Raw genomic sequence first — 26,727 nt, forward strand, 5'->3', positions numbered from 1 at the left:
CACCTGAAAGGCACTGGCCCAGCTCACAGACAAATGACATTATACTAGCCTATTGTGTCCCCAGACAGACTGGAACCAGGGCAGGGGGACAGGAAATTCCTGTAGTAGGAAAATACCAGGAGAAGCTCTCCCACTTCAAAGTGGGCACCAGTATATATAGTTTCAGGTCACAACCTTTCAGATTTTCTTCTCCCAACTAGATGCCAGTATCTATTTTTATTTCAGCAAATCTCCCAACATACATTTTACGACTGTTACTGATCTTCATAGGAGCTAACCTTACCTTAAAAATGGATTTTCCAGAATATTAAAAATGTGATGTGAAAGACTGCACTACAGAGACGTCTCATTGGGACTAGCAACAGAACACTAATATTGATATTAAAAACAGTGTACATGAAACTGGAACTAACACTTCAACTCTATAAATGATGAAATTTCTTGGTCTTTGAACACCCTCTCTAATCCTTCCAGAGAGAAACATTGTCTATGAATACAAAATAGGAAGCCTGACTGGTACGTCAGGTTTTAGAAAATCAGTGGGTCAGATTTTCTACCTGCCATAAACATGTAGTACACTCAGCTGGGAAGAAAGAGATAGCAAAAGAAGGATTAAATACACATTTACAAAGGCAAAAAACAGCCTAACAAATAAGAATAATTGGGCACTAATAAGTGAACAGGTGGGAAGAAATGAGGGGATCAATCAGTCAACATCAATGTTTCACACCCTAGAGTTATGGTGGGCAGTGACTTTGAAAAAAGGGTCTACAGATCCATTTTGAAAGCACAGAAACCCAGGGTATTTTTGATGCACTGGAGGTATTGAGTTCGATGTCCTGGGTGACTTTTTGGAGAAGGACGATCTGAAAGTTCTTAATTTCTGGAACATAGGTCTTTTTAAAAGCGGTTGTCAGAGGTGTGAAGGGAGCATTGCCCTCCTGCATTGGTCAATTCTTCAGCTATGTCTGTGGAGTGTTGGTGTGAAGGGCTTTGTCCACTATAGAGGCTAGTTTAAAATAGCTTCTGTCAACAGCAGGGAGAAAGCTGACGGTGGTCAGAACTGGTATGATCTGGCCAGAAGTACCAGTTCCAGTGACTATTCTAGAGGTCTCCTTTAGTTTCATTATGTTTTAGAGGGTTAAGAAACATCTAAGACTGTATATTTGAGAGGGTGTAGGCTAGGAGAATATGCCTTTAGAGAACAAGACTTTCATTTTCAGCTAGGTGTCGTATGCACAGAAATGTTAGTGGATGTTGGTTTGTTGCAGCAGTGAAGCAAGTGGTTCTATATATAATTTAAAGGTACTGGGTGACAGGATTAAACATTGATTAAACATTGGTCGACTACCTGCAGGATTAACCACCGGGGGCTCCATGTGAAAGTTGGGATGGGGGCATAGACAGATTTTGGGAGTCTAACAAACTGAGAGTAGTTGCTGAAATAAGAGTTGAGCAATGTGAGAACAGTCCCACTTAGTACCATTCGTTTTATTTTGCAGTTTGTGAACAAAAAGTGTGGTCAACTATATCGAAAAGTGTAGACAGGTCAAGTGAAATAAGAAAGGCATGAGTCACCTTCGTCCTAAAAATTTAAAGAGTGATTTCAATGGTTTCAGTCATACAAACAGCCCTGAAGCCTACCTGGAATTTTCCAAACACGTATTCCTTGAGCTGCACCTGAATACACTTCAGTGTGCTGGCAGTGATAGTGAGGGTGGAAACTGAGTGAAAGATAATGAGGTCTTCAGGGTGCACTGCTTGCTTCTTTTCTTTAAAAAAAAAAAAATCAAAACAAAAAATCTAAAAAAAAAAAAAAGAGACTTTTTTATGGTGCCTCACCTAATGCGGGGGAGGTGTGGCTCTATTTGGTCCAGAAGTGGCTGGTGGATCTAATGAGGCTGAATGGGACTGAGTCTACAAAGTGTGATTACGTTTTGATTTTAAAAATGGTTTCAATGAAGTCATGCTCCATGAGAGCACTGAATGAAGACCAGATGCTGGTTGATATGCTGTGGTCTCGGGCAAGATTTGGGGAGGGAGGTTCAAGAGACAGTTCAACGTTCTTTAACTTTTTCTTCTGAGAATTTGGCGAGGATGTTGCAATTTTTTTATTGAGTTTATGAGACATTTTAGAGAGAGGGGTTTGAGTTTTGTTTTACAATTTCTGAATATTCCGATCTTTCCTATGTAAAGACATCCCAGAGCTACAATGTGTATTCATTATATATAGTTTATATATGTCTTTGGGTGGTCATTTTAGAGCACTATGAAATGCTATTCCATCCTGAACTGCAAAGTATGCTACTTATCCTAGCACTATTCAGAGAGTTTTTACAATGAGCAACTGTGCTGACTTAAATCACGCACTGTAATTCCAGTACTGAGGCACCCACAGTGATCTCTCCATGCAACACTGTTCTAGCTTGCACTGTGCACAAGTGTTTCACTTCTATCACATCTAGAGATCACACATAATGCACCCTGGTCCTGAACTGCAGCATGCATTGGCATCTCACCATAATAAAGCTCTCACCATTTAATATACTGTGATCTGCATTATGTGCTAATGTCTCATTACTAAGACATTTAAGTAATCACTCAAACTTTGAACTGTAGCGTGCTCTGGTATCTCATTATAACAATACTCTCAATACTTAATAGTTTTGGTAGATACATTTCAATTAAGAGTTGAAGAATGTATCTGTTTTTCAGAAGAGGCCTTCATGTAAGTACATCTGTTCAGAGATGTTTATGTAGTTACACATTCAATTCACATGCCTGAATCTATAGGAAGCCAACTCAGTCATTTATCCTTCTGATCTCAATTAAAAAAGAAGAAACACTGATGTGGTTACATTTAAACTGAATAAACTTAAATAAACACTCCTTATTCTTCAATAAAGCACTGTATGGAATGGTGCATAAAAAGTAATTAGGGAGCAAAGCAACCAAAAAGGATCTGTCTGCTGTGTGAAGAGGTAAAATCCAGAAAATGTAATGCTTCTCTTTTTTTCTGGGTGAAGCGTATTTGGAAGCTGGCTATCGAGGTTTCTAAATGTCTTCATGTTACATGGACACTAGACATTCCACCAAGAAATCATCGGTTTCTGTTTCTGTTCTGTAGGCTAATATGTGCAATTGAACAAAACCCAGAATGCAAATCTGTAATGTCGTTAATGGGAGAGTTCGGCTCCCCTACTTTGGATGTTGCACTTGATCTCAACCAGGTGAGGCATCTTAACTGTTAAAAATAAGGAACACACCAGCACGCAAATGGGTAAGTGAAGAGGGAGATGCAAACGTTCATTTATTACAGATGCCCGGCTGCTTAAACACCGGTCCTGGTGCACACAATAGTGTGGCAACAAGTCTGGGATCGGACAGTACAACATTGCTTTGCGCGGACCTGCACTGTAGTGCCTGCTACTCTTGCCATGCCAAATTTGATTACAAAGCTGAGTGTATGAAACCCCATTAAGTATTAGCATGTGAAAGCCTATTGCACACGTCTGGTGCCCCCTAGTGGCACTTACAATTGCTACGCCCCTACCAAAGTTAATGGCAAGTTGCAAGTTAGAACATTAATGTCTGAAGCAGTAACAAGCCTCTGGGAAGACTTCTATGAACCCATCAGCTTGATCACATCCTTGAGGCACGTCACCAGCTGTGCAACACACCATCTGAGAAAGGCAGGCCTGCCATCCACACATTGCCTTTATACAAATACCTTAGGACCTTTTCAGGTGGCGAGCTTGAGCTGGAGCGACCTTTGCCTCATGCCACTAACTGTTCCATACCTGCATGACTTTTTATAGCTCCCAGATAGCTAAGTACTGGTATATTCCACAATGCTGCAAATACCATCCTAGCAATCGACATTTTATCTGCACCTTCCTCTGTAGCTGTGCATTAGAAAATATGGTTGACAAGGTTCAAGAACTGCCAGTGGATCATAGAAGAAACTGATGCAGTGACAAAAGCACCCATCCTTCTCCACCTGGTAGACGCAGAAGTACTAAATATGTTCCTCATGCTCCCAAACATCGCCTTAATTAGTACAATGCTGTGCTGGAGGACTGTACATTCAGCATGAAAGCAAATCGTAACTATGAACGATTTGCCCTTCGTCTGGCCTTAGAGGTCTAGTAACCATGTGCAAAGTAACCAATGCAGAGGAAGAGTAACTCACCCAGATTATTCAAGGACGCCGTGTCTCTGTTTGTGAGAAAGCTGCAGAACATCTGAGGGTGAGAGAGCTACCAACATCGAGCTATGCGCTTGTGACTGAGCAAATCACTTTGCAAAGGTATGCCAGTCAACTCATGCAACTAAGACAACAGTGAACAAAGTGCAAAAGAAAAAAAAATCCACTTTGAGACACATAGAGGAAGGCTGCAACCGGAAGACTCAGATACAGCAATCTCACTGGACCCAGAACAGATTCACTAAATCTCTGCACTCAAGGGCCCTATATTTTTCCCAAAAAGAACACAACCACAGTTCTGCCTGTGCATCCAGGGGCACCGAAAGAACTGTCTGATCCATATGGGTGCCACAGTGTGTGCGGTGCCAATGACTGACAAAACCAGCAATTCTCCCTGAAGCAACAACTACGAAGACAGTGGTATCTTCCCTCGCAAACAACTTCGCAGGTGTCTTTATTACCAAAATCACTCACCGAACGGAATCCATATTGGCATGTTTTTACGTAACCGAGACAAGACAAAGTACACAATGCAAATCAGCCGCAGTGCAGCAGAAGCCCTCAAGCTCATCACTTTCACATTCCAGGACAAGAGCAATTCATCACAGAGATGCACAAGGAGTTTGCTTAAGTATTCCAAAGCATTAGATGTCTCAGGAAAAAAGTAATCAAACTTCACACAGAAAAATAACACTGAGTTATTTGGCTACATATTCTCTGAAAATTGTATATATCCAGACCCACAAAAAGGTACACGACAAGTTGCATGCCCTCCGGCCAACCTGTCCGAAATGAAAGGTTTTCTGAGCACGGTTGCTTAATGTGGAAGATTCATACAGAGCCTTAACAAGTAAACTAAACCACTGCATGACCTCCTCAAGAGTGAGTCGAAATTAGTTTGGGGATCAACAACAAACATTTATTAACACCAAGGCAGACTTGTCTACCGGACCTACCATGAAGTACTAAAATCCCACCAAACTGATAGAACTGGTAATTGATGCTAGCCCAGTTGGGCTAGGAGCAGTCCTGATGCAAACGTAGGATGATGATATCTGGTCCTCCATCACCTATTTCAGTCTGGCACTCATGTTCGTTAAACAGAGATATTCCCAAATTGAATATGGGGCTGTAGATATTTTCATTTCAATCTAGTACGAAACACCTTTTGAGTACGTAGTGCTCACAAGCTTCTAGTACCCCTATTCCAAGGGTCAAAATCCTAACCACCCTCTCAGATTAAAAAATGGATCTTCCAGCTCCAAGAATACTCATTTTCCGCTATACATTGACCCGGACATTACATTGTGTTAATTACCTATCCTGCCACAACCTAGCTGCGACGATGGTGGAACAAGACATGGTCCAAGAAAACGAAAAATATGTCCCTCTAGTAGTCAATGGTTTTCGCCCCAAACCCCTCACAGCAAACAAAATTACCAAGGTATCGCAAGAAAATACGTGCTTTAAACTAACAGGATAAGCAATCAAATATAACAACTGGTGGTCATCAACAAAGGAACAGTTAAGCCAGACGCCTGAAATAAGGAGACAGATCCAAGCATTGTACAGTTTGTACAGCAAGCTATCACTGGCTGAGAACAAATTGATACTATGAGGGAACCACATCATCATCTGCTTACACCATGCAGGCTTATGCACGCTGTCCACCACATGCACCAAGGAGTGGTCAAGACAAAGATGAAACTTAGACAAAAGGTCTGATTCCTGGACCTGGATGCCTTTATGGAGAGGAGAGCAGCTGACTGTTTCAGTCATCTCTGTAAGATGCCCCTTTATCACCACAGATCCAACTGAGTTCAGACTTTGCTAATCTACCAAGAGACCAACACCTCCTTGCTGCTGTCAATTACTTCAAAATGTACTACAAGGAAGAAATGATCTGATCAGCGTCAGCAGAGATAGTAATACCAAAACTCGAGAAAATGTTTGCCACTCAATGCATTCATCTGGAAATCAAAACAGACAATGGGCACCCATCTAAGGGCAAGGGATGGCCACATACTTTCAGCCACTAGTTGTAAAACAATGGAAAATTACACCCAGATTGCCCTGGGCAAATGGAGAGGAAGAGTTATGAGAACTCTAAAAAACAAATTGATACGAATTGCAGAAATGGCAGTGACCGTACACAAGTTTTTGCAAGACTATCGAAACACGCTGCATACCACAGCAGAAACATTCCTTGTTGCAATGGTAGCGGAAGCACCAATGATGGAACTTATCCCAAGCCACTCGCCATGAATTTTCCCTGTAGACAATCCTGAAGCGATTCAAGATTAGAGATGCAGGAATAGTGATGCAGTGAGCAGGCGCAGTCATGCCAAGTGTCCACCTTTCAGTGTGGGTAATCCAGTACTACTGTACACCTTCCAGGATGGTGGGGAATTCAAACCCCGATTTGAACACCAACCCTGTTATGTCAGCCACATTAATGGTACTATGACGATGGCTGCACGGGGAAGTTCCATCATCACTCAAAATATCCCCCATTTTAAAAAGATGAAAACCGAGCTGAGTAATAAGCAGTTGTGACTGAAGCCCACTAAAACTCACTACTCATTCACTCCAATCATCAGTCTAACTGACTCTCCCAGCAGGCCCCCTGCGGGATCCGCCAGGCCCTAGATTGGGATGGAATCATCCTCACCCAGCCCCCAACAGCATCAACATTTACTGCTGTCACAAGACAATGTCAACCCTTGGGGAGGAGGGCATCCCCACTTATTGAGGCTTCCCCATCCAAGGATAGAATGACTATGAAAAGTGAAATAACATTCTTTCTGTATGATCTCTCCCTCTCTCTTTAGTTTCCAATGATTGACATGTTGGTTCCAATCTAAGAGATGGGAGTACTGTAATGTAGTTAACAGAAAAGTTTCAACTTCTCCGTCTTGGATGTTTCAGCTGGTCTGACCCACATGCGCAATCATCACTGTAATAAAGAACACTGGAGCACACAAGTCAGTGCATGGTGCAGGAACAGTAAAAAAGGTGCATGTGTCCAGTTTTTCCCATTCGCCAGCTGCACTAACATTAACCTTGGGGCACACAACAAAAGTCCAAGAATGCATGTGTAAAAGCCTAGGAATGGAACCGTTTTGTGAAACAGAGTCATATGGTAGCTCTTCTTGTGTTAATGTTCTGGAAAGTCTGCTCTTATATGAGGTCGAGGAGTCTTCTGCATTAAACCCCTTATAGTATTTGTCTCAAAGGATGTCATTTCCATGATCTGCAGCGTGTCCATCACATGGAATATTGCTTTATCAATAAAATAACTCTCCAACCATCTCTAAGATGTAACCCTTTCCCTACCTTTAGGTGCAAGTGCCTGTCATCAACATGGCTTCGTTTATCTGGTTATGGAGGTGCCAGGAAGGCACGTGAAGATGAGTCGCAGTTTCTGCTGAAATAGTTAACCCCTGTCTCACAACGGTCTACTGGACTGTCAATTCTTTGAAAATGATACTCCAAGAAAGGGAAATAAAAGATTGTACATATCTATCTAGTAACAGCATATGCTAGGGCACCCTTGCATACCCAGTGCCAGAGCCAGGCGCCAGTGACCTCTAGTACCAATCCGTGGAGCAGCACCATTGTACACCAGGTCTTGGGGCAAGGTTCCTCCAGTAACAGCTTATGGAACTGGCCCCTCGTACACACAGAGCTGTGCCAGATGCCAGCCTTTTGTTGTACATCCTGGTGCACATGGGTCTCTAGTAACAATCTCTGGTCTTTCATCTTCCATTGACAGAAAGGCTGGTATCTGTGCAGAGATAAATAGTAACGTTAACGAGAGTCCAAACCTTTTGAATTTATTGTGTTACGCAAATCGAAGTAACATGCTGAAGAGAAAATGTATATAACTATTTTCAGTCCATGCCAAAAATAGTAAAATAGTAGACAGGATTTTATTCTAGCAAATGTACTTTCCCCACGTTCAGTATGTTATATGCAATACAAAAAAGGAACTGTATTTTTCAAACTTTTTCGCAGTTTCAATTTTTTCATTAAAATAAAATATATACATCTAAGCGTTGGTGTACGAAGGAAGAATGAAAAGAGGAAAAAAAATAAAAGATAAAAAGACATGGAGAGCTTGCAGTAGGTGGGGGCTGAAAATAGCAGGCGGGTGGAAGGCAAGTGGGACTATTATAGGTGGGAACAGAGCAAGGAAACACATGCACGTTCATGGAGTGTTCAAGAAAAACAAAATAGAGCCCTCTGAAGTACGCAGTGGAAAGAGAAAACTCATCTATCTTATCAACACACTATAAACCAAAATATTCCTAGGTGGAACAAACACAAGATTAGGAAGGAAAGACATTGTATCAAGATCAGCTAAATGACATAGAGAACTAAGCAATCCGATCATGACGAAGAGGCTGGACCAAAACCTCTCTAAATACTTGCTATATACTGAAAACAGCAGGTCTTGAAAACAGATAATTAAAGCTGTCTGTAACCAAGATCTGAAAAAGATGAGACTAGGATATTCCCATTTGCTGTCCACAGCAATAATATGAGAGAACTGAAAAAGTAAAAACTATCCTAAAACACATTTACCATTAGCATGGATAGCAAGATGGACCAATAAAGTCACCTATATGATGGTTTTGTGTTTTCAGTAATTTTGCTAAAGTCAGTAGCTCAGTTATGTCTCTGTGAGCTAGTAGTCTTTTCAGAAAAACGTAAAAAACAAATAAAAATGAGTCTTCTTCGTATTCAATAACTGTTACATGGTGTATTCAATATCTGTCACATGGTGTATTATCTTGGATATTGGCAGATGAACATAATCCAATATCCGCACCAGGAAACCCTGACATGGACTTCATTGCTACTGGCTGATTCCAAGCTGGGTGTATTTTTCCTGAGGCTAGAGCTTTTCATGTGTCTGATTTATGGGAGTGGTATGTTGCTGTGGGGCAAGGACTATTCTCAGCATGAAAAAGAGCTTTGGTAAGTGACAGTGAAGCAGGATAGTAGACTGTGACTGTTCGTCATAAAGCATCTCTGTGCAAGCATTGAAGAAGAGAGCCTATAAAGCATCTTATGTATTTGAAAAACTGGAGTAGTTGCCTTGTTTTTCTATTATAGGCTATGTACTAGTTACATTACAGGTATAAAGAAAATGGACCTCATTCATGGAAAAAAAAACGTAAAACTGTATGCAGAGATTAATATCTGCTCCTGAATGTAATGTTACATTTTTTCTAGTTTACAAACATTCCCAACAGTACATATGGAAAACCTCGCCAGACACAGCTTTCTAGGCATACTACTATGAATGACGTGACTTATTCCACAGGGTCCTATTCCCCACTATGGAAATCCACATACCAGTACAGTCCGTTGTGCAAATACACATTTTCTTCTGTGCAACCATGAAGAAATCCTTTTCCCTGCTTCACCACCAAATCCGTGTGTTTCATTCCCCTCCCCATTCTTGAAGGATTTTCCTGTGAGTTATGGGGTCAGATTGATCAGTGGTGTAACGAAACTTGAGTAGACCTCCCTGCACCCATGGACACCCCCCTCCTTCTGTGAATTGCTGACACACAGATAACTTACAATATTTTCTGTCATAAACATATGTTTACGGCTAAAAAATAGATACCTTTATGAATAAGCCCTAATGACTGCATTTCAACTGCTGTTCCTACACTAGCAAAGAAAAGCCTTCTTTGTTTTGCACTATTATTTAACTGGTTAATGTAGGTTTCCGGGAAAATAGAAAATGATTACTGATGCACTTAATTCATTCATAATTTGCCTAGGATGCCGTCTACGAGATTAACTCTCAATTGCTTGTCTCATGACCACCGTGTTGACAGCACGCTACTTTTGAGACGGTAGAAAGAATCAGGCAATACAGATACTTTCCTACACAAAAAATGTAACACAGATGCACAGGTCAACTTAAAAGAACCTAACATAAAAATGTAGGATTCTGCCATCACTTCATATCAAAAATATAATCTCAAGACTTCATTCACCAATGCCAAACCTGGGTCTTTGATAATCAAAATTTCCCAAACAATTATTATAGTGATATACTGGACACATTTCTTTCCAGTCCTCTCACTCTAGTGCTTGAGAGCCACATCAATTTACTAATTCGTGATTTTCACAAGTTATATTTGTTTAGTGTGTTCACAGACAATGGATCTATATGTGGGTTATTTCAATATTTACTGGTAAATCTGTCAAACTAATTTGGTGCAGCTCTTTGGGACCATCTTCAAGAACTTATATTTTACTCTATGTGATGTTTGTTAACCAATCGATCTTATGGTGATGTTTTAATACTCTTAATACAGTGACATAGCAATTGGTCCAATGAAGGAAACTGGTCACTCTGAGTTGTGATGACAGCTGTCTAGAGTTTCCAATTGACCCCTCACACCTCTGTGGCCCAGTGCTTCTGGTCTCACCTTACCATGCATCAGAATGAATGTACGCAACTGTTGAGCTTCTGTTACAAGAAAATATAACAATTACTTTAAACGTTAATATAAATGAGTCTTACTTGTTCTTGTTGATGATGAATTGATCGTGATTGAGCTAGTCTTTCTGATAGCTTCCTGTCAAGGCCATGCCCATTTTCCAAACGTGAATCCCTGGGCTTGTCAAACCAATCTGTTTCCTCTCGTCGCAGATGATAGGCTTTGAAAACCAATGACATGTCAAACATCCTGACTCAAATGTGGGTGGTAATGAAGCGGGTAGCACATAGCACACAGCAGACATGCAGAGGATGTATAAAATGGCCATGCAAATCAAGCAAGAAAAAAAGACAAGTGCACATTCAGGCATTATCTTCATAAACAGATGAAATCTGAGATGGGAAGAATTTATTCCATTCATTATTCGCTACTTCTAGACCGTGAATTTAATTTGAATAAAGAGATAGTAGTTTTTTACGTTGGCTAGACATATTTAGTTCTTTCGGTACTTTGCAGGTCCAACACAGACATATATGTTAAAATGTTTACCTGTCAATCTAACATAAATTTAGTAAACATATTTGAATGAAAGCATGAAAACTGAAAGTTAATCATAAAAAAATATAAAGGCATGCTATTAATGTGGATGTTTGATAAATCCCTTTTGCAATACTAGTATGTTCATACAAACCCTCCTTTTTCAGTAAAAGTAAATGCACATTTTTAGGAGGTAAGATGGCAATATAGAGACATAAGACACAGTAATAAACACTTGCTATTGATGAATCCATTTTTATTGACAAAGCCTGATTTAGATGTCGGCTGAGGGAATACTCTGTCACAAACGTAACAGATTTCCCGTCTGGCGTATTACGATCCCCATAGGATATAATGGGTTTGTGATACGACAGACGGTATAGCCGTCACGTTTGTGACGGAGTGTGCCCCGCCACCGACATCTAAATCAGGCTCAAAGTCACTTGTCAAATTATCTCCTATAATAAGTATTTTACGTTTTTAAAAAGCAAATTTCCCCCTCTCTCTACGCCCCCATAAGGCTAATTTTTCATCATTTGCATTAAGCAGTTAGACTTTGAGAATGATTTCAAACATATTTTCTAAAATACATTTTGCATATGCCTAACATGCTTATGTGGAACGTTTTTGTTTGCTTCATGTCACACCAGAAAAATCGGAAATTGCCAGTTTTAAAAGTTACTGAGATATCTTGGTCTCCTAGCCTCCCTTTGTCACCTTTAAAGTTCCCCACTAATTTCCTTTTCTCAATTTTTTTAAAAGGTCTAATTAATATACTTTTGGTGTCACATTCCATCAGAGTGAATGGCCACTTCTATTCTCAAAAACACCATTCATTTTGGAATTGCTTCATTTCGCTTCTTAAATTGTCATGATCCTCCCTTAACTGTCTCTACTCTTCCTTTATTCTATTCTAAGTATCACAATATTTCCCATTTCTCTTAAATTCTTGATGTACTACTTGATCTCCTCCATGTTACCCCTCTTTTCCTTAGTTATCCAGTTTGGTAGCATTAGTTAAATTTAGTTCTAATATATGGAAATTCCTGTCCTTAATGAACCTCTCCTCTTCTGAATTTCAATACTTTTATCTGCTAAGCTCTTCTTATAAGTTGGCCATCTATTTATTTGTGCTCTTCAGTGTCCAATACCGATCTTGAAATATCCCATCAGACAAGTACAAAGTCACAGGGGGCGTTCACAAAAAGAAATCAACATTTTGTCAGTTGTGCAGCAGAAAGATAAAGCAAATGACAATAAAATAAAAAAGAATGGATGAATAAGAGGAATAGTGTGGTACAACAGAATAAGTCCCCTTAATAAAACATCATGGCGATTAAATAAAGATGCAGGAAATAATTAGGGCAGTGGCTCTGGCACTCACTAAAATCACTTGTTTCAGCATCTTTCAGCATCTATGTGAATATCTATTGATTGTGATTTTTTTAAAATATCCTTCATTCCAATACAGTTGAATGGCTGTTTATTATTGCCATATGCTACATTGACCAATATTTTCTCTGAAATGATTGATCAATATATTTCCTATCTAATGCAGACAACACTTTCAGATGATTTGCTTAACTAAAAAGATGCATGCACAGTTATGCTACATTCCATATTCAGTGAGATAACATAATACTTTTCCTTCTTAAAGTATACATTGTTGGTAAATGATTTTTAGATTTTTTCTAATTATATGTCTTCATTGGCTAATATAGACCATTAATGAAGGGAGCAGACTGTTGATCTGTGGACTTTCATTACCACTGAAAATTGTGCATTTACTTGTACTGAGTAGTTTTGTTTTGCAGTTTATTTTCAAAGTTATCTTTACCACTTTTTGATCATTACATGCCTCTGAAATATCAATTACATTTTCTATGTTATTTATTCACTTGTGGATGCTGATGGTTGAAAACCAGTATGGCTCACCAAAATACCAAGAAAGCTTTCTCAAAAATGAAAAGTCATTAGTTCTTCTAACCTAAAAGTCTAATTGGAAAAGTCACATAAAGTGAAACTTTGAGTATTACAATCAGGTGGTCACAACATGTTTTAGCATTTCAATAATAATCAAGCTTCCTCTATCCAGTAAGTAAAAAACAATTATGATGTTGACACTACAAAATTAAGACAAAAAGAAATAATTTAACAAACTAAATTGTCTCTCAATGTTTCAATTAATTCTAAACACACGTAAATAAGTAGAATGGGTAAACAATATGTATGGACATGAATTTTCATCAAATATTTTTTGGTAATTTTTTGTGGAACAAAGATTGATTTCCATGTTACTAAGTGGCTTACATGTGATCATTTAGAATATGAACTATATGCACCTTTCAAACACTAACTGATGCCCCTCTGGTACCCCAAGAGAAATTTAATCATTTTTGCAGGTTATTGATTAAGCTGTAATTATGTAATGTATATGAATGATTTAATAACCTTTTAGTGTACAAGAGTAGCTTGGGCATACTGTTTAATTTTAAAGTAAATTGCTCAGCACATACTAAAGGTCTTTTCTGAAAAATAGCAATTTGGTTTATGACCAAAGCTTCAAATCAATATATTTGGCTTTCTGCTTTAACTGTGATTTAAATACAGATCTAAATTAATTTATATGTAGTTGCTGGTTTTGTCGCATATATGCCAGTGCTGCAAAGCATATAAACGCTAATATTAAATATCTAGGCCAACTAAGCATAGTGCCTGGTGCATTTACAGTTACTTTTCTCTATTTTTTTGCATGATCAGAATAAATCAATAATACAGGTATGAACAGGCTGTAGAGTATTAGATACCTAGCACTAGATAGCAGATTTCAGAAGGGCTGTTGAATAATAGGATAACCAGTGGAACATATAGTGAGCTATACAGGTATAAATGTTACCTTTGTATGGTACTTTTTAAAGGACCTTTAGAAAATATTACTGTATTAGACATATGAGTAATATTTTGAGTGGCACATGGTAAGTAGGTATCCAGGTCCTCTATCTTGGGGAATTGACGAAAGGTCTCAAGAATGCTAAGGACATATGGTAGTTAAAATACATTACCTTAAAAATGTAAAAGCATGTCCAATAATATTCTGGTCAGAAGAAATGTGTGTTGGAACATATCATAGGTTTTTCTTCATTTGACCTCTAACACAACAACAAATGTAATATTTGTTATTAATTTTAAATTGAATGTGAAATTCAGTTCAGTTCATATGTATTTGTTTTCTTTTTTAATGTGATAGTGGTAAAACTACAGGCATTTAAACAGCAAGAAAATAGCAAGTCACTTCATTTTAAATAGGCCAAAGTTATTTGCTTCAAATCTGCTCAAACCTCAAATAGATGTTAAATCCAGTTCATAGATAACACCATTTTTAACCACAGATCGTGAATATATACCTAACAAGAGAGGAATAACCAGAAGAAAGTATGAAAATAAATTTCCATTGGACACCAGTCTTATTAGAGGACACTGAGTGAAACTTTGTTAATCCTGTGTTTGTGCAGGTCTTTCTGTCATAAACCTCTACAACATAGAGAATGTTGTGATATTTGTATGAGCCGTATCACTCACATTGTAATGCAAGAAATAAATCAAACAGCACAATGCTTACTTAACAGCTCAGTTAAAATTGCTGTTTTTGATAATGACATTTGGAAGATGTATTATATTTTATGTCACATTCCCTTAAATCCATATGGATGAATAGGGATTGCTTCTGTAATTGATTAATCCAAGGTACATATGTGTAAATTGAACCTGTGGTGCACATTTTGTTGTCGGGGAATAACAGACATTCTCCAACTCAGGGTGTTGCAGAAATAAAAACTGAAAGACGTGTCAACAATCCAAAATGAACAGCTGGAACAGAGTATACTTATGATATTTAGTTTGGATATTATAATCTAAACAATGGTTACAGTATGTTATTCAACAATGTACATCAGAAAATGGAAAACAAAGGTTAGTAGCATCAGTTCTAGATGAGGCTGATTAAATTAACATGGCTTATATTTTATATTATATCCTATATCTTATTTTAAATTATATTTTGCAGCATATCTGCCTTATCTCACAATTAACTGGCTGTTAAAATAAGAAAGTATTTAACTGTCACAAAACAGTTTTATATGTGCTCCTAGGGACAAAAAAAGGTGTGTTCCAAATATGATTACACAAAAAGTACCTTTTAAAAATTCATAAAACAAGTAACTTAAAGGTGCAAAAAACCATACACACACAAAATAAAGACAAGTTTAATTTAATGATGGTTAAACATGGAAATTAACTGCATCATTCAGTTAAACTGCATTTTTACAATTCTACGTTTTGTCCTCTATAAGCTATGCTTATTATTTGAGTAGGAAAATGTAATTAACTAGGGGGATTCATAAATATACTTTTATAAAACTCAATATCTGATTTTTAACTGTTGTTGGTCCAGTTATTCTGACGCATGTTAAATGTTCAGTTTAATTTTAAAATCCTGAAATAGTTTCATTGTTACATGTGGTAATAAACTATACCACATTTCAGTACACATTGAATAATACCAGAGAAACATTTCTTGACAGCATTAATTATAGAATGATCAATATTAATGTCAAGTAAATAACATGTAGCAAATTCTTAATAAAGAACAAAACGAACATGCAATACATCAACACACACAGACTCTCTACAAGACTTGCAACAGAAAACATTACTCCTACCATCATTAAAGGAATTGTCTGGCGAATTATCCAAAATAAACAGAAAGACATTCATTGATCAACAGGCAGTTTGATTACATGGTGTTTCTTTTTTTTCAGAATAAACTACAGCTTTACAAATAAAAACATGTATTTAAACATTGTCTGTGTACAACATTGAGTATTACGGCAACAGACAAATTCAGTGAATGTAAAAATGTGTTTCTCAAATTTAAAATCGAAATACATCGTATACCATTTAAATATATGATATGTAAATTAAATCTTACAATGCATCATTTTATGGGTAAATGGTAAAATAAAATGTGATCAAACCTAAGAAATCACAACTTTTATGATGTAGAAATGTAAGTAACTGTGCTGGTTTGCACCTTTTGCACAATCATAAAATGCAGCTAAATTTACATTCTAACATGATGTATATTATAAGGACCTTATACATTTATATGTATCAGTATTGAACATCAATGATACAGATCTATTTTTAAAGATAAATCTAAATGCCACAAGGCTATAATATTACATAAACTGTCGATGTTTGATCACCCTTAACCTACAACCCGGCACTGGTAAAGGCTCACATCACAAGTTTCCAATGAGAATGAAAAATGCAAATTCCATATATGACGATGGAGATAAGAGTAGACAATGTTGTGAAATGTCGATATTTACAAAGATGAATATATGTTTACATTGCATTAGTTTCGGCAATTTTCCTCAGTAAATAACATCCAACACTGTTACCTGCGACTAGGACCTAAAAAGTGTATTAGGACCGCCACCAATGCTGCTTAGGGTGCACGTCTGATGGAATAACACCAAGGCAATTATTACTTATTGCATTTACATACTGGTGTTTGCTTGATATTGTTAGAAACATGCAGAACACTGCTCTCACAGTGCAAAGAAAGAGGCTACAGGAAGTAGGTACTGAAAAACAGGCGAGTGTAGAATCCACAACCACCATGGTGTAACCAGAATAGTGACAGCTGTAGTATAAAGGATCACGGGCATGAAAGATTGCAAGTACTGAGCATAGTCATATTAAAGACATGAAAGTAAGTGTGAAATATAGGTAACTGTTGTGTGAAGTGCAAGATAACTGAAGGGTAAAACAGCATATGGGTTAGACTTTTTATTCGCTTAACACTCTTCTTCAGGTTTAACACCACTGTATGATAGGTGATTTTGGTTCTAGTGTTGGTAAATATCAGTACTCTATATAAATGTAACCTTTTCACATCAAAGTGTATTTTACCTATGGTAACTAACTATATTAATGTCCATAATATCATTAAATGATCGCAAAGCTGGGGAAGTTACATTTTCAGAACATATTTTTAAACATTTGCCGTGCTTTGGAATCAGCCATGTGTTTAAATCAACATACTCCATAAGGACAAACCTATGCGCAGGTTAAGGAATCAAAGTTATAAAGATTCTGAAAATGGTTTGCTGGAGATAGTACAAACTCATAAAGTTTTTATTGTTTTTTCAGCCTTACCAATATACAGTTTGCCATATGGGCATTTCTAAAAGAAGGCACAGTTTTTGGTGTTGCAACTGAACCTTTCTTTTACTCTAAATTATTTGGCCTGAATAGGGGTGAACAATAGGAGATCCCTTGAAATAATCTGGTTATGCTTGGAGGAAGGACTAGTGTGTCAAGATAGCTGCTGTCATTATTGAACTTTTTGTTAAGAATTTAGCATCAGGAGAGATAGGCCAGCCCTGGCTTGTGCTTTAGTGGACAACCACATGAGTGCTGACATGTGAGAAGGAGACTGGACAATGTCTCACACATACATTTGGTTGGACTGGTTGATCAACATGGCACTTGTAGTGGTATTTATTCCAAATCTAATCATGAAGTAACGTGAAAAAACATCTTGACTGTGGCAAATTGCAGCCCCTGTGATAATCTGCAATTATTATGAGACATGTTAGCAGGTCAGCCATTTATACAGCCTACAATTACTGTGACATAAATGCTAGAAGCTAAAACATGAATTAGAAGGCTACCTGCACCAGAATGTGATGGACCACATGTCCAACATATATGCAACTTCTAAGTGTTGTATGTGACAGCATGACATGAAACAAAATGCCTAGCCTATACTAGTTTTAGGGAAGCATATTTCTGTAAACAACAAAAGCTCTACTAAGCCCCTTGAGTTTAAGACACAATGGGGTTTATTACAACTTTGGAGGAGGTGTTAATCCGTCCCAAAAGTGACGGTAAAGTGACAGATATACCACCAGCCGTATTACGAGTCCATTATATCCTATGGAACTCGTAATACGGCTGGTGGTATATCCGTCACATTTGGGACGGATTAACACCTCCTCCAAAGTTGTAATAACCCCCAATGACTACTAAACATCTTTTTCCACTCTGGAGCCCGTGATTTCCCTACCCTGCCATGGGAAATGGGGAAATAAGTATGATCTGATCTCTATTAACTGCATAATGTTGCCAAATTAAGTTGCAGGGTTAGAAACAACTGACACAAGCAAGTTTGTTAGGGTCCCAAAATTACAGCACTGGAATGTAGCAATTAGGTAATTAGAAAGTGACTTTCTCAATGTGCTAAATGTAATCTCCAACTGAAAACATCTTTCTGCTGTTCCATAAAGACTGCACTGAACACAAACACTTGTTGGATGGCCTAGTTCTAACACAGACACAGTGCTGAGTAATGAATATGGTATTGTTTCTAGAAAGATTGAGAATAACAATGGAGGAAAGGAAGGGAGAATGCGTAATACGATTGTGTGCGGGGGTCAAGTGGATGACTTAAGACTGGTCATTTACCTATGTAGGATTACTTCATATACAATAGAGAAGGAAATTCATGGGTATTTAGAAGCATCATTTTCAATAACTTTGAATCCAGGAACTCAAAGAGACCTTAGGATTCAGGTATTCGTCAAAATCCCAACTGTGCTAATTCTCAAATTCCAACACCATATCCCTGTATCACAAAATGATAGAGAAAACCAATTACCCAAGCCTGAACAACTAAGAAAGAATTTCACATGTTGGCTTCACTCACACAGCAAAACAACACTGTTGACCCATGTAAAACTATATCCTGCCAGCAGAAAACCTGCTTGACAATGTAAACACATTGCATTAAAACAAAGGGATGACCAAATAAATATAGTGAGACTACGTCACAGATGTTTTTTTTTTTTAAAACACAGACAAGCACTTATGAGAGATTCACACTTAGAAAACCTTCTACATGTGAGAGAGCATATGCTGACCTTTCTCTGAAACATTTTAAAATATTACAATAGTTAGGAATCTAGATTCAATGGTTAGGCAGGAAAATGTGATTTTAAATTTTAAACATCAAACATTTTCTTAATTTTCTGCATTGTCACTATTGAGACATTAGTATTTCACATGCTAATTCGATTCAATATTGTGCAACGATTTAAATTTCTTTTAATGATTCTGTAAATTTATACCATGGTTTTGAGACACATTTATGTAAGTTTGACTTTAGTTGGTAATAAAGTCTGTTGAAACTTTAAGTTGGTCTCCGAGATTGAATGTGTGACATTTGGTTTCACTGTAATTGATCTTGAATAATCTAATGTGAGACCTTTCACATTTTGGAACAGAGAAGTAAAGATTAATTTTAAGTCAACAATTGTAGATATAGTCCAAGTTGGATTGCATGTTCGAACCTCTAACTACACTCTTGCTGACAGGCACCCTGCTATACGACGTTTCTTTGTTAAAATTTCTCTTATGTTAAAGACTTATTAACTGTTTGTGATAGTGCCTTAACTAATAAAATTCTTCAAATAACACAGAGCTGTTTAGTTTCATACACCAATCACAAACGGACTGCTCCAGACTCATCAAAGCAGGTCATCACAATACCAAATGAAAGAAAGGCTAAGTCAGCCACATCATCAACTTATGCAAATGTTACAAAATGCCACAGAAACCAGTTGCTGGCACATTTCACCCTACTATGTGTACTGATATGAATGGTCCTTAGATAGAGTAACAATATGAAAATATCATCAACAAATCAGTGGTAAAACAAAGTCTGGCTACTTTACAAATTAAAGGGCCATTTTCACTGACTGGTGAGTTTTTGTGTGTGTTTTTGATTGTGTGTATGGGGTAAATTTGAGAATAAGTAACCAGTTGTAATGTTGCTAGATAAAACATACGGGCTCAAGCCTAAGACAGCTGCAGCAATAATGTTACTTAAAGGCCAATCAATCTTATGCTAGTGCAAGTATTACACCAGGGCAAGGAACAACAACGCCAAGACTGCCCACAGTATGTAAAGAATTACCACCCTCATGACAGTACACACACATTACACCAGTGGTGTGCACCACTGTGCCAAATATGCCCACAAAATGTGAATAATTAGCAACAACATTATGACAATATAAGCAGTACACAGGAAGGGACACCCCCATACCAAGAATGCCCACAATATGCAAAGAATCGTCTCCTTTACTCATGTTCAGATTTGCCCCATCATACAGTGATCCTTAGTGTATATTCAGATTTGAATCATCACTCAGGGCTTAACAAAATAACAAGACGAGTCGGACAGTGCAGAACACTTGGAGTAGCAGGAGTCAAGAGTAGAGGAGTTTCTATAGATCACTCAGTAAAATGTGTGGCGAGATCAGTTATCAAAAATATCTTCAGGGCTCTCTCACACAGATCAGATAAATAGGTTTGGACACAGGGGATGAGGTCCCCTTACTGTAATACCTGAGCCTTCATAATATTTGATTGCGTATTAATACAAGTCCCTTCCTAATCTGGTCCTAATATGGCAATAAACATCACCCCAGAGTGGTCTATGTGTGACTCAATGATCTTCTTACTGGGTCTTCCAGCCCTCTCAGTCAAAGCCCAGGTCACCTGCTGCACTGAGCTCGCATCAATGTTAGCTAATTTGTGTCATGATTTAGACATTTCATTATGATATAGCCTGGGGATACTCGTTCTTCAATTGCTGTCAGTAGAAACAGATGATAAAGCAAAACCCACACTATAACTGGAAGTTGTTGGGTTCTTTGTATGAATACTGATGTTTGTAAGTTTATTAAACATGAAAAATAGCTTTACACATTTAAGGCTGTGTAGTTGGTGGAACACATCCAGACTGAGCTTGTCTTCAGGAAGATTGCACTCACAAGCAAAAAACTCATTTTCCCAAATTAGTGTGGTTTTTCAGCTAACTCAGAACTGTAGTCAGTCAAGGATCCGGGAGCAGATTGCTGGCTGAATAGGAAGACATATTGCACATTCATACTACACCAGCAGCATCACTGATGCACCCAAAACCTGGCATTTCATTAAAGAAATGTGCTATCAACTGCTTCTTAGTACTTCTACCTTCATCATGAACATCTAACTGAATGCTTCTCAGCACCCTGTTAGTCCTGCACACTCATTAAGAGATGTGTTTTTTTCCTGTTTCCCCTGCATGTCGTATTGCACCACCGTGGCACTCTCTACTTCACTGCACGCAACACTAATACAGTCCCACTCACAGGTAGCCTATTAAGACGATCCACGAGCAGTATTGATTCTGTTTATTTATACCTTGTGGCTGTGCCCAGCCATGGGGTTTTGTGCCTGGTCATAAGGGTAGCTCACTACATCCTATCAAATGTTTGTCTGCTTCTAACATCTGTGCTGGCGGGACTGAATAGTGTCTAGAAAGTCCCTGGCTGGGGTGTGGATTGAGTCAGAGGTTATAGAGGTGACTTTGGGTGGCAGGATGTGCCTTTTGGCTGTTGCAGGCGGAGCCAGTGTTTGATACTTTCGCAGGGCTGCATGGCATGCCGGTCACACATTCCTGGGAGTCCAGTGCCGCAGCATCTCCTGCCTCCACGTGCTCTCCTTAAGGTGGTGTCACTACCCTCTAAAATCCCAGGTGGCTGTCTAATCACCACGGCGGGCGATCACCATGGTGCAGTTCACAGCTGCGATAGTTCATTGACCTCCTGTGTGCAGTGTATTTTCAGTATCTGTCCACCATTAACCATCATGAGGCATGCATCTGGGAAACTGATGAAGTCAGGTCTAACTTTCAACCATGGTGAGTCACAGTGCTCCTTTCAAACATGGTGAGTCACAGTGCTCTTCGGCCACCACAGGGGCGGGGGCCTTGAACCCACTTGTTAGTTGGTATGTCAGGCACTGCCTGCTTACGTCACAGACAGCCTCTTTGAGTCTGGGGAATCATACCTTCTCCCACAGTCGGGCCTTCGTCTTTGCCACTCCTTGATGTCCGGTGTGTGCCAGTGTCACTACCTGTTTGGTTAGCGATGCTCGATAGGTACAACACTCTGCTCTTCTCTGGGCAGACCCACTGACTGGAGTTTTCCGGTGGCGACTCTGGAGTAATTTATCTTCAGCAGTTGCTTGGCTGATTTCCTGATGCTTAGCGCAATGGGGCATGCCCCTTGGTTCGTCAGTTGTACATCTTCATCGGTCTGGGAGGTATTGTATGCTGATGTGTTTCTACTGGCTATTGGATGGTGTCATAGTAAGTCTGCTGGGTTCTTTCGATCCAAGACAGTAGATAACAGAGAACTGGTACTGTTATAGCTTTATAACCCATTGCTCACTACGAGGAGGGGTGTGTGTCACAGTCCCCCTGAACAACGAGACTATTGGTTGGTGGTCAGTGAACACTCGGAATGGTCGTCCACAAAGACAAATGTGGAAGTGGCTACAGCCCAAGTTGATTTCCAGGGCTGCCCTCTCAATTTGGGCATATCAGGCTTTTATTGAAGTGAGGGCCCAGCTGTCAAGGGAGGTAGAGGTCCACCGGCCTGGCTCTCTTTCTTTGGTTAGCACCACTACTGTTCCCATGGGCTTATCAGCTCTGTTGCTTTCTCTGAGTTGAAGTAAGCCATCAGGGCTCCATTAACCAGGGCCTTTTTCACATTTTTTAATGCTTTGGAGTCCCAGGTCCATTATGTTTCTGCATTCAAGAGGGCAAGGAGCGACTACGCCAGCCTTGCTAGGCAGTGGATGAACCAACTGCTCTGTGTGTCCATCCCCAAGAAGCTGTGTATCTCAATGGGAGTGAGGGCTCGCTGGCTTACCTGAATCTTTTAGTGTGGGCCATTAAATACATATCCAAAGAATTTGATCTTTGTTTCGAAGATTGAGCACTTCTGGCGAAGGGGCATGAGGCCATGTTTACTCAGTCATCTTAGGGATGCTTATAGCCAGCCAGTGTTCTCCTGTTGTCAAGTAGATTAGGACATTGTCACTTATATTCATGACGTCCTGCAGACTGGATAGGGTATCATGGATGGTTTTCTGAAAGACTTCAGCTGCAGAGAAGATCCCAAGTTTTAGGCGTTTGTATCTCTTTAGGCTTAGGTGCATCAAGACGGTAGTTATGTATTGGCTGTCCTCATCTAATTGCAGTTGATGGTATCCAGCATTCAAGTCGAGTTTGGAGAACCATCTAGCTAAATTAAGTTCAGCAATTATGTCGCCCATGGTTTGAGTGAGGTGCCTCTCCCTTTGGATCTCCTTGTTGGGAAGGGGCATATCAATGCACAGCTGGATTTTGCTTGGTTGCCTTGAATTGTGTGCTGTTGCCATTAGGGATACCCATGTGGTGGGGACTGCTACCTTCTCTATGACATCACACTTTTTCAGTTTCTCTTGTTCTTGCTCGACCAGGGGGCATAGGTGAAATGGCAACCGGGGAGCTGGAGAACCACAGGCTTCACTGCCTTGTCCATGTGCAGCTTCACAGGTGGTCCTTTCAGGCACCCCAGTCCTGTGAATAGATCCATGAATTGGCGTATGATGTCCACATTAGTAGCCTGGATATTCTGGGTGAAGAATACTAATCTGAGGTCTTCGACCATGTGGCTCTCCATAAGGGTCTCTGACTCTCCCTTGAAAATGTGGAATTTTGTGGGTGCTTTTCTGTTTCCATTCCTCACCATGACATTCATCACGCCTACTACTGGGTGTGGTTCTCAGCTCCAGTACATGTAGATTGTGGTTGTTATGGGTGACAGGATCAGTCGTGGTTTGAGCCATGTGCATTGCTGGTCACTCATCATGCTCACCAAGACCACTGCTGAGAAGGGCCTTTACAGCTGTTCCTGTGATAATTTCTTTGCACATCGGTTGTGGCATCCAGTTTCTCTTCATGTGTTCTGTGAATGATATGAGGACGGTCTCCTTGTCTTCGGAGCCACATGCCTACTAATAATCTAGCACTCATGCCTGGGGGATGCTGTGCCTATCCATTCGGTGTCCTCGAGCGTGAGGTGTCTGATCACCTTAGTCTTGTTTGTCTTCTGGTTCCCCAGGTCCTCGGTCCGCTAGGGCAGACTTTTGAATACAATTTGTTTTTCCACAGTTGGAGCTGCAATTTCTGCACTGGGCTTCAGATGTTTGATCTGGTAGTCTTGGGCGTCTCATTGTGGGTCATGTCCTGATCGTGGCAAGGACGAGTGAGGTCCTGATCAGCGGTGCATGCAGTTGATGGGCAGTGGGACCAGGTGGGGACCAGGACATCATCGAGGCTGATGCCACGGTGGCAAAAAAAATTGGCTTTTTATTGTCACAGACTTACAGCGTAGGATGAGTTGTACACAAACATCCTTGTATTGATCATCATTGTTACATGCACCTGCTAGTTCTCACAGATAAGCATAGGGTTGTCGATGGATACTCCCTCACATTGTTGTCCTTGTCACAACTTGAGACACTCAAAGTCTAGGTTGAGTTGAGGGTCAAAATGGGCATTGAGGGCTCCGACAGCTGTGTCATAGTCATTTTCTGTGTCCGTTCCTGGTAGGTGCAAGAAGAGCTTGTATATCTCTTCCAGTGGATAGTGCAGCAACAGTGACCTCTTGATCATTCTGTTGGCTTCTCATTTCAGTTATTTAAGTGGCGTATTCAGAATTTTCATTGTGGTGTGGCCGTAGAGGGTGTGTAAGTTCACTGAAGGGATGCAGGCCATTGACTGGGTTGTGCAGGTGGACTGAATATGCTGGTAGCATGGCTGGCATGGGGACTGAGCAGCCCCCTGCCCTGAATAGACATCATCAGCCAGGGTTCAGTGTTGGTGTCAACCAGGGCGTGGGTTCTGCTTGGGCTGACTAAAGGCTGGCGGCAGTTGCTGAGGCTCATGGGGCCCTTTGGTCAGGGGCTTTCAAGAGTGGCTGGTGACCTTGCTGCACTGACAGGGTATGCCTTCACTGATGCTCTTAGTAGTAAGTGCATGTATTCACTGTGTGCCATTGCCATTGCAAGCCTAGGCCCCAGTACTGATGGGGTGGGATTCTCCTGGACCTCTTTGTTAAGCCTATGGTTGTGCCTTGTGGATTTCACAAATCACCTGGATTTCAGGTGATTTGCAAGAATGCCTGCTGGTGGGCTTACCCAGGCCTAGAAGGTGGGTATCCAGGACTCTTTTGAAAAGTTCTCAGCGGAAAGGAGAGTGGTCATACAGTTCTTATACTGCCTGCCCAGACATATTTAGCTGCTGTAAAGTTAGCCACTAGAACAAACATGCCACAATAGGTTTAACTGCTCTTATTGTTCAATTGTCAGCTGGTAGTGCTACAAGGAATGAGTGCACCCATGCTTTTTCATACTGAAGAAGAATGTTGCATTGTCTACTTGTATCATCATCCTTCTACAACTCACTTCACAATTTTCAGGGCCATCTGTTCCAACGTATTTTTGGGGTAATCAATCTAATATACGCCATTAGCATTGATGGGTAGTTTCCTACAGTGAGCCCTCTATCCAGAACTGGTTTTGACCGCACCTTACAGATCTGGTATGACCTGTTGAGGTTGGGAATTTGTGCTCACAGTTCAAGGTTAGGACCAAGGATAGGAGGACTTCCTTATCCATGGACTGAACATTCAGACTGATTACAATGCTGCAGAAAACCAATGCTCCACAATATAGCATTGTAAGGAGTACATGAGGAACCTGGTATTGGAAATTACCCTGATGTTTGCTACCTGTAATCTCAGTGGCACCTAGAAGTAGTTGACCATCTGCAAGATGGTTACAGGCAATAGGAAGGCCGTTGCAAAACTGGAAGGCAGCATATCAAAGAAGATGTCAAGCAGCAACAAAATAGGGGAGGGTGCCGATGTTAAGGAGTATGTTCTAGAAACCTTCTACAACCAAACAAAGTTTATCACTAGTGTCAGAGTCTGGGTAGAGACCACATGGGTGCACTGCATCCAAAGAATGAAATGACTAACTCTGAGTGGAGCTAATCACTCATATGACATTTTTGTTTCCAGAGACAATCACAGGCATTGTATGTTTCTTATGCAGACTAATGACTCAATATCATGGTGGACCACTGAATATTTTCCACTGAGTGCCATGACCATTTGGCCTGTTTATAGAACAAAATCGACTTTATAAATTAATCACTTGCCTCAACCAACATTTTAATGTTTTTAAAATAGTTAATCAGTACCTTAGTGAACTGTACAAAATAAATGCAAAGAAAGGGTTTGAGACATCTGTCTGAGATGGAGGCGAGGCAAGACTAACTTTTCACAACTCTGAGTTCTGGCCCTGAAACTGCCAGGTAGATGAAGTGCAGACTAATGAACACAACCCTACCCAACACCGAACTATGATGAACAATATCTCCAGAACTGGCAGACAATATCTCTGTGGAGGCAGGACATTTGCAGCATAGACAATATATCCCAAAAAGAGAAGAGGTGGGTGTGTGCCCCACCAAGATGGCACTAACTGCAATTAGTAGAAGCA

At 39.7% G+C, this 26,727-nt stretch overlaps 1 protein-coding gene across 8 annotated transcripts in view; it reads right to left on the reverse strand.

Moving 5' to 3' along the window:
- PCLO (piccolo presynaptic cytomatrix protein) overlaps positions 1-26,727 on the reverse strand; it is a 1,309,308-nt gene that overhangs the window by 744,966 nt on the left and 537,615 nt on the right. For 5 of the 8 annotated variants that reach the window (XM_069228703.1, XM_069228701.1, XM_069228702.1 and 2 more), the window contains exons 8-9: positions 15,933-15,950; positions 10,761-10,897 (exon numbers count right to left, since the gene is read on the reverse strand). In XM_069228703.1, coding sequence (XP_069084804.1) covers positions 10,761-10,897; positions 15,933-15,950 — 155 coding nt within the window. The remainder of the gene's footprint in view (positions 1-10,760; positions 10,898-15,932; positions 15,951-26,727) is intronic. The other 3 variants (XM_069228704.1, XM_069228705.1, XM_069228700.1) reach the window with 1 other exon arrangement.

The sequence above is a fragment of the Pleurodeles waltl genome, chromosome 4_1 (genome assembly GCF_031143425.1).
Source record: "Pleurodeles waltl isolate 20211129_DDA chromosome 4_1, aPleWal1.hap1.20221129, whole genome shotgun sequence".
NCBI lineage: Eukaryota > Metazoa > Chordata > Amphibia > Caudata > Salamandridae > Pleurodeles > Pleurodeles waltl.